This window comes from Salvia hispanica, chromosome 3 (assembly GCF_023119035.1).
Source record: "Salvia hispanica cultivar TCC Black 2014 chromosome 3, UniMelb_Shisp_WGS_1.0, whole genome shotgun sequence".
NCBI lineage: Eukaryota > Viridiplantae > Streptophyta > Magnoliopsida > Lamiales > Lamiaceae > Salvia > Salvia hispanica.
Window position 1 is genome coordinate 23,267,157 of NC_062967.1, and position 9,655 is coordinate 23,276,811.

At 35.9% G+C, this 9,655-nt stretch overlaps 2 protein-coding genes across 2 annotated transcripts; both read right to left on the reverse strand.

Annotated features, from left to right (window-relative positions):
* Positions 1-135: 135 nt before the first annotated feature.
* Positions 136-7,021, reverse strand: LOC125209627 (aarF domain-containing protein kinase 1). Its single transcript, XM_048109217.1, has 15 exons — positions 6,156-7,021; positions 6,005-6,088; positions 5,291-5,431; positions 5,123-5,193; positions 4,728-4,821; positions 3,922-3,999; positions 2,325-2,391; positions 1,920-2,005; positions 1,785-1,835; positions 1,425-1,472; positions 1,113-1,233; positions 811-991; positions 521-658; positions 319-431; positions 136-176 (listed from the first exon to the last, which is right to left on the reverse strand). Exons 1-15 carry the CDS (start codon positions 6,315-6,317, stop codon positions 136-138), a joined length of 1,476 nt encoding a protein of 491 aa, XP_047965174.1. The 5' UTR covers positions 6,318-7,021.
* A 271-nt stretch (positions 7,022-7,292) lies between these two features.
* Positions 7,293-8,147, reverse strand: LOC125209629 (agamous-like MADS-box protein AGL27). Its single transcript, XM_048109218.1, has one exon. It carries the CDS (start codon positions 8,145-8,147, stop codon positions 7,293-7,295), a length of 855 nt encoding a protein of 284 aa, XP_047965175.1.
* Between the last annotated feature and the right edge of the window lie 1,508 nt (positions 8,148-9,655).

Consider the following 9,655-nt stretch of genomic DNA (forward strand, 5'->3'; position numbering starts at 1 on the left):
CCCCACCATTAGGAGCAATTAGGTATAGTAATGATGACGTATGTGTGAATTGAACAAGCGGTATAGAGGTAATGCATGAGGCCAAAGGTCTCGGGTTGGAGTCTTCCGTAGTGAGGCCTTTAAATTTAAATTCATTTACCCATCCAAAACAAATGATGAAAAAATAAAAACCAAAGCTGGAATATAGAAAAGCAAGAGACATGATAATTCTGATTCAAGAAGATAATATAACTATATAATGCATTGTACATGTCATATCCACCCAGACTATTCATTTAATCAAATAGAATTGATATTGAAAGGCGAACGGGTTTTTACCTGATTCAGAATTTTCCTCAGCAGAGAGACCACGGAAGGCACATTTAGCATAAATCAGCAGTCGGGTTCGTTGAGGAGCACCTAATTTGCTAATCAAGGACCTTAGCAGCCCACTTTATGGAATACAAGAAATAGCAATGAGATAATTTAATCAACCTTACAAACAATTGTGACAGTAGCATAACATGGAATCAGGTCTTACTCGGTCCGCAGTATGGTTAGAAACTCAGGGGGCAATGATTCCATGAAAGAAGATACATCCTCCATTTTTAAAGATTTCACTTCGTCCCTTAAATGTTCCTTCTCTTCAGGCGACATTCCTCTCCCAAGCACTGATTTACTTCAGTTATTCAGATGTAATCAGCATTACATTCACATATAATGATAAATGCATCATTGAATGCAAAAAGAGAACGATGATGAGAACTTAGAAGTGGAACTCCCATCCATGATAGTAAAAAATAAATTAAAGGAGGAAGCCATAGAGAGTACCTATTAATGGTTCTTCCAGTAAATATAACAGGAAAATATTTGGCATACTTCCCAACACCAAAGGTTTCACCCAGCTGCTGTATTTTTTGTGAATCAAGTCTAATTAAGGCATCCCAGAGATGGCAATAGCTTTTTCTGAATTCTTCAGGTAACTGTTTGTAGATCCCATGATCCAGAATGACTACATGTACATATATGTATTTGTTAAGCAAATGCAAAGTCAATTTTTAAACCAAGAACATATATGATAAAATAACACTCCTACAAAAAGAAAGGTTTCAAGTAGAAATGCTTAATTGTACCTAATGAAAAGCCATTGTGCCTATCTGGAGAAACTAATATGTTTCCAGGATGCGGGTCCCCATGGAGGAAACCATGAACAAATATCATCTCAGCAAAGACATCTATGAGGGTTTTGGCTACCTAATGTCAAGCAAAACAGAATAGAAGAATGAGAGTCTCTTATTCATTGAAGATACCAGCTTCTTAAAACTGATCAACAGATATTTTCTTATAAGTCTAATCAGTCAGCTATATAGAAATAACAGTCATAAGGCATGCCCAGGAGTCAAGGAAAATAACTATGTCAAATGACATGTCTCCCACAAACCAACCTCAAGCGGATTGATACCCATTCGCTTCAAATATTCCAAATCATCAATCTGAAACCAATGAAATTTATGTTACCAGTGGCTTCACAGAAATCAGCACATCATGCTTCAATGCATGTGAAATATACTAGTACTTACTTACATATAATGCAGAGATTCCCATTATTAATAAAAGAAAGTTGCCGAACCAGCACAAATAGTATTTCTTTAATGTTCATGTAATTGACAGAATTATGAGGATACTGAATCATTACAAGTGAAGTTCTTTAACTGACTGCTTCCTCCTATTTTTCAGGTTTAACCATTCTTTTTTGGGTGGGGTGGGGGGGTGGGGGACCTAAAAATTTAGCCTGTTAGCTGTACCTTATGTCCTTCACAAAATTGCATTGTCAAGACCTTCTTGCTTGTGAAATCCTGTCAGTATAACCATGACATATCTAAGATGAAAGGAGGAACTTTTGCATTGATTAACTCAAGAAAGAAATGCATATAGTTTACCCAATAAACAAAAGGGAACTTGACCATCTTGTTGTTTTTAAAATTATTTGCTGCTCTCTCTGAGTTTTTAGCCTCTTGAATGAAATCTATAGAACAAGAGAAATGAAAACCATTCAATCATTTAAGCGCAACAAGGGTACAAAAAAATTCACGCACATATTTTAGTTTAAAGCAAAAACATCATAAGTACGAAATATTCAAGCACACATGTTGAAGGCCCCAAAACTTGTGATGGAATAAGTTTTGATAGCATTAAGTTAAAAATTAAAATGGCTAGATAAGGCCTAGTCCAATAAAAAGAACAAAGATAAAGATGGAGATACTAAGCTAAGCATATAAGAAATTAAAATAATCCAAGAAGAATCATAGTGCATGTCTGATGACAAAACACCATGATACACTCACCAAGTTCAGACGCAATAGACTTTGTAAATTCTGATACCATCCACTTGAACCTGTACTCCGGGAACAACTAGAAAATGCAGCAACTAACGTTTTAGACCACACTGAGGAAACGGCCCATAGAGTTGGCTCATTTTCCCACCAAATTCTGCATTCATTCCAATTGGATAGCTGTCTTTAAGTATCTTCATTTATGATAAATGATGTCTTTACTCTTTCCCTCTCTGCACATATATGAGCACTCCTCTCTAATTTGCCTAAGGAAAATTTATGATTAAGAAAGGAACAGAACTACATAAACTCTAGTGTGATAACCTAAGAGGTCATGACATAAAGCTATTTTCTACCACCTCCGTCCCTTAAAAATAGAAACTATTTCCATTTTAGTCTGTCCCTTAAAAACATAAACTTTCTATTTTAGGAAGTGGGCCCCACAATCCATTAACACTAGTTCCACTACTTTTTCTCTTCTTCTCTCTTATTTTACCAATCCATCTCTCTTACCTTACAAATTATGCATTAAAACCTTTGCCATTAATTATTTTTTTTTCAAATAAGGAGGTAGTATTACACAATGTGATGAATCTACAAGTCTAACGACAATGGGGATGAGTCTCTTTCATCTGCATTTTCTATCAAAACTAATAGAATGACTCTACCAGTAAATTAATGATCAACTATTCTTGGTAACCAGTGACACTGTAAAGATTGCCGTTGAGCCGGTGCAAATATAGTTAGGTGGGAATTTTTTTATGTTGAATTTTATCAAGCTTGTTTTTTCTATCTTGCTTCATGAAGTCTGACACATCAAAAAAAGCTTCTTTGGTTGTGGCTTGGATCATAGACTTAAAACAGTTTCGAAGAATTATTGAGTGATACAAGTGCAGATTTGTGTAGAGCCAGAGAAAAAAAAACTGAGGGCGCAGCTCATTATTATATTGAAAAGTTGTGACTAATATAATTGTGATGAACCAGTTTTAAAGAGCTCTGATCATCCACTGCAGGCATTGGGCCACTATGTAGCAGCTCATCCATTGAGAGTGATGGTAATTGATGATTAAGAGTGACGGGAAAACAAGGGGAAAGAAAAGAAGTGGTGATGATTGGAATATTGGTAGTTAAATTATACGAGCCCCCCTTTTTCCCTATTTCTCTCTTTTTCTGCAACGCTCTCTACATTTTCCATTACGAAAACAGACGGGGAGGTGGGCTTGTAAGAAGGCTTTAAAGACCAAACAGACTCCAGGGGGAATAATTGCCACATAATGAAACAGTAATTTCAAGAGTTGAATTGAAGTGCACTTTTTACTTGTACAATAACCCTCAAACTAATAGTTTTGTGGACATTACAACAAGTAAAAGGAAACAAATAGACTTTTGAATTGGTTAAAGCAGTTTTAAGATCGACAGCCATCATATATTGCCACAATCTTTAAACAGTAGGCAAGAAACTTCTCACGCACAATAATGTGTTAGTCTACATGCACATCTTATAATATATCTGTTTGCTTTCATGCATGCCTTTGAACATACATTTTTAAAAAAAATACTCTGTCAAAGTAAAAGAAAAAAAAGTTAGCTGACTGAATTAAAATCTTACCCATGCAACTGATCTGGAGAGTAAAGCCATTGTAGCAAGATCAAATTTCATTTGATACTCTAATCCTGGATATTGGACCTGTGGTTTCAAAACAAAAGTGGAACCATGTAATCTCATTTAGAATTGTCTTATTTGGTAGGCTTGTTAAGAAAACACAAGATAATTAGAGTAAGATGGGCTTTAAGTGCCTAACATGGGCCTCATCTTATCCACCAAACAGTCAAATAAGCCCATATAACTCATATATCTTGGCCTTACCTAAACTACCAAACAAGCACTAAAAGAAACAATACAGCAATATAGAGAGATGATGAATACGTTTTATAGTTATGTATGACAATCATGTACTATTACAATTAGATTTTACTATACTTTAACAAAAATGCAGCTAAAACAACTGGTATTCAAAGATTATAGTATTAGTTAGTAGTATTATTCTCTAAATGAAAGGGCCATGGTATACAGTATAAGAATCCATCTGAACTGAATACTGGTTTTTGCAAAATGTACTTTACCAAAATGGAAACTGATCGCTTTGTGGTGTGTTTGAGTCATTACCAAGAAAACAAAAAAAGTAAAAAGTACTACAGAGCTGAGCTGGATTGAAGCATCTTCTCAACACCCGTCAGCCACCCACCCACCTCCAAAACCCCCCAATTCCACCAACAGCCACAGAACACAAGCAGCAATGTTGAATAATTTGTTAAAGTAAGTGCGAGTCCTACTTGAGCAAACTAAATATCAATGCATGTAGAGACATGGCTGTCAAACAAAGTACTAGTTCAAGTGTAGTTCAACAGATTAACCTTGACAGCTGCCTGCTGATGGCCCTTCAAGACGGCACGATGTACCTGAGCAATTGATGCAGCAGCAATTGGTTGCTCATCAAACGAGAGAAATCTGATCCATGAATCCAAATGCCAACAAATTAGATTGTTCACTGTACAGAAAACTTGTGACTGGACATGAATGTAATCAATGACATTTCAAGACTATTGAGAAGGTCTTAGATTTGAAGAATTAATCTTTTGAGTCATTTAGCAACCGACTATGAATATTAATCAAACTTAATTAACGAGAAGCTGCGCATGATCTACTTTACATGATATGCTTATTTTAGATCCAACAATGGATATACAAAAAAGAAACATTTACAAGAAGTGCCAGGACATTAAATGGTTTATAAGTCAATTAAACTTACATCTCTGATATGTCCTTCCCCAGACTCTTTACTATAACTTCCTTGACAGCTTCAAAATTACATGGAACTGCCTGAAGCATCAGTATGAGAATTACCATAAAATTCAATTAAAACAGTCAGAAGACCACAAAAGGTGGTTAAAAGAACTGAAATATGACAATTAAAAACCTGATCTTGTAAAGATGAAAGAGTAGACGAATATTCTCGAGGAACTTGTCGTGCTGCAGCAACAAACTGGCCAGCCTTTACATAGAAACCTTTGTTGGTGTCACATAAATTTTGGATCCTTCTAGCTGATCTTAGATGGATCTAAAAATTGCCACAAAACATTAATCAAGCACAAGAAACTTTCCTCCTCAATGCAAATGATAACAATGATGCAATTAACTTTAATTATTATGCAGATACAATCTAATTATTTATTTTTTCCACCATCATTTTCATTGGAAAAAAAATAGATACAAAACCAGGAAGCAGAAAACATCGGACAACATTAAGAGCAGAAATAGCACCACAAAGTGTACTTAATGACGAGGAACATGACATGATTGCGGTATATATCATTGAATTCAGCACAGGATGTAAATATGGCAGGAACAGCATAGTATTGACAATAGTAAAGACGGGTAAACAGAAGATGATAGATTAGAGTTGCGATGGAATGCTTCAGAGAAATTCCTCTCAACATTTTTATGCCCTAAGGATGTTGATTTGTAACACGAGTTGAAATCTCTGCAACTTAAAACCCCATGGCTAGATGATAATAGCAAAATTTTATACTGAACTATTAACATGACATGATCAAACGGAGTTAACTTGAAAGAGATAAAAATCGAGAAACAGGGCAAAACATTCGCCTAAAATAGCGGTAGATTCAAAAACCTGAGATAGTGTGGATCCATACTCGTCGGAATCAACCGGTAAACCGTGCAACGAGTACTTGTAATCAACCACGCAAGAAGTAATCTGAAAAATTGAAACTTTTAGCAGCATTAATCGAGTAAATCGAAAAGGAAGTGAAGCAGATCCTCACGGTAAAGAGGGCGCGGGAGGAGCGAACGACGCCATTTAAGAAGCTAAGGGGAAAATTGGATGTATCGGCAGAATCGGAGGAGCCGTAGGCGGCGATTCCGGCGGCGGTGAGCACAAAAAGCGAGGTTTTGGCTCTTAACTTCAAACCTCCATGTCTACCCATCTCTGGAAACTGGGTTTGGTTTCCGTAGCGGAAGAAAACAGTAATTGACAGTTGAGCAGTAAATTTTACTTGAATTTAACAGTTAACTTCTAACCTCCATGTCTACCCATTTAAGCAGTAAATTTTAGTACTTGAATTTAACCGTTAACCGCCAATTGATTGTAATTGACCTTTAACAGAAATTATTTAAGGTATTTATATGTTAATGTAATTAGTATCACATCCATAAATATAGTGATTAAACAATTGACATTCAACTTGTATTACAATGGATTTCTGCCCTCTTCCACCAATTGTCAAAAGTCAAGTCCAAATTTGACACTTTTTGAGTTTGTCAAGAAATGAGAGACAAATGGCTCCTTCAATCCTATGATGTTTTTGTAGTGAAAGAGTGACAGAGCATTGATCAGAGACTGGTCGAGGCCAGAGTCGTGCAGCCGGAAAAGCTGGTGCAGCTGCCTCTTCAATGTGTGGGAAGCAGCAGTGGTGGTGTTGATCCCTTCCCACTCTCAACCAATGCTAAAGAATGTTGTGATCACTTTCTAGTCTCAGCTGCAATGCCTATTTCTGCAGCATCCTTTTTTTTTATCAGTTAGTAGGTGACCAAGCACGATACAATCGCACCAATCAACGCTTATCCACCATAGACGAAACGTTCTTTCTAGACGGTAAGATCAATCTTAGAGAACCACACCAATAAACAGATTCAAGTATTGTAGTTGTGCAAAGGTTAAATTCTTTCTTGTCAACTTGACATCAATATTAAAACCAAAAATTCAAACTTGGGATCTTTTTATATATAGTTGAATGATAATGTAAAACACAGTGCAATTGCCTTGTTTGATACCAACAACATACATTTATCATTGAACTCCACCATATACAGTTAATTGACAAAATTCCAAAGTGGCAAATATCCACAGAAGGAAAAGAAATAAAAAATGGGATTCCACAATTAGCAGCAGCAGCATGATTCTAGTGCCAAAAATAGCTAGCCAAGTCAGCACCATCATCCCCAGCAAAGCAATTCACAGAGCCGTTGAGATTTTGATCCATGTTTAAGGCACACCAATTCACATTCCCATCCATCGGAGAGCAGTAGCCGTAGTTGAGATAATTGTGATCAACGAAGGGCACCGGAAGTTGAGCGTTGGCCATAACATCAGCAACAGAAAAGGTGTAATCTTGATCAAAACCGACCAAATCAAGCACCACATTGTCGTCGCTCTTCTCCTCTTCCAACATCGGCAGATTCAGAGGCGGCGGGCAGTAGAAGTCCGGCACCGCAAGTTGACCATTGGCGTTGGCAGCCACAGCATCAGCAATCGACAAGATTTCATCTTGATCAAACATGTCTTCCAAATCAAGCATATCATCGCTGTTTTGCTCCTCCTCTTCCTCCCGTTTCAAGAAATCGCTTCTTGACCGCAAGGCCTCAGCCTTGGCGCGCACGGCGTCGCTCAATTCCCGCAACTGGGACTCGTCCATGTGGTCGAGGCGATCGTCCCAGTTGCCGTATTTGGCCTCCGCTTTCTTCTTCACGAGTCCCTCCTCGGCATTCCCCTTGAAGAAATCGGACACCCCAAAAGCCCTAACGGCGGCGGGATCGGCCTTGTAGGAGTCGATTAGGCGGCGGATTAGGGCGGAATCATCGGGCCAGATGAAGGTGGAGTTGGTGGTGGGGTCGCGGATGATGATGCAGGCGGGAACGTCGCAGAGAGTAGTGAGTTGGTGGAGTTTCTTCTTCAACCCCTCCTTTCTATTCTTCAGAGTTAGAAGCCGTGATTTCTGCTTCTCAATAAACTCCACTTTCAACTTTCTTCGCCCCATCGATTTGATTTCTCAGATGATTCTTGACAAGGAAAGATTTGATTTTTCTGTTTGATTTTGATCAATACCGCGCGCGCATAAGGTGTGGTGTATATATAGGGTTTCAATATTAGTAACTATGGAAAGAGAGAAAGAGAGAAAGAGAGAGTGATTTCTTGTTTAAAGCGAGAAAAAATTTCGCCTTATATCTGAGAAAAGAGAGACTGATTTCTGTAAAAAAGGAGGGAATGGTTTTCAATTTTGGAAGTTCAGCTTAAATCCAAAGCTATGAGGGGGTCGGTTTATAATTTATATATAGGGTTTAACACGGAATTTACTTTTACTGTTAAATATTTTGACTGTACTCTCTTTCTACTGCAAATGAGATGGAGATTACATCTCTTTTTATTGTTACACTCCTTTTTTACCTTTTTATGTTCGAATAGTAGATTTACTAATCTTATACTTCACCGCATAACTCACATAATTTTGTAGAATCTAATGTATCAATTTAATCTTCTCTTATAGTACAAGTAAATATGCTACATTCATAGTTAATTCATTAAATATTTTTTTATATTTAAGTTATTTTCGTTGTTTTTTTTATATAATGTTCCTTTTTAAAGTTAATTAACTATAAAAGACTACATAAATATCAAATATGTCCACTAAATTTTGTCTGCCTGATTTATCAACATAATCTCATTTTAACATAATATCAATTATTTATGAATGATTTTTTCTGTCAACTTTATTTTTCCGTCAAACAAACATATTTCCGTCAAACAAGCATAACATTGATTATAGTATATTTGTTCTTAGATGTGATTCAATACAAAGGAGGTGTACGTGGGAAAAAATAATTGTAAGATATTTCCAATAAAAAGTAAGATCACTAATATTTTATTGAAAATGAGTATTTACGTACTTTTTATTAACTTTTTAGTTTATATATTTACATTATAAATATTCTTGATATTAAAATTTTATTTTTAAACCATTTGTCATATTTATAAACGTTTTGGTTCAAATATAATATTATAATCAATTAATATCTACTCCTACTCAATATACATATTGGGTCTTGTTAGATTGAGATTTATCAACCTAATTGAGAATTGAGATACAATCTCAGCAGCTCATCCAGAATATTTGTGAAATGTCAACATTTGTTTATGTCAACAGAGGGGCATAATTGTAATTTTATTAAATTTATTTATTTATTTTTATTTATTTTTTAAAATTTATTTTTAATTTTTTTAATTTTTTTTAATTTTTTTTTTAATTTTGTTTTTCAACTACATATACAATTCATGTCAACCACACATCAAATGTCAACAACTTTATTCAATAAATACTACTCCCTCCGTCCCAAGATAAGTGACTTATATTCCTTTTTGGGGTGTCCTACTATAAGTGACCTATTTCCATTTTTAGTAAAAAGTCATCTCTCTTACTTTATTCTCCACCTACTTTATTCTCTCTTCTCTCCTCTACTTTTCCCTCTCTCATACTTTACTCTCACCACT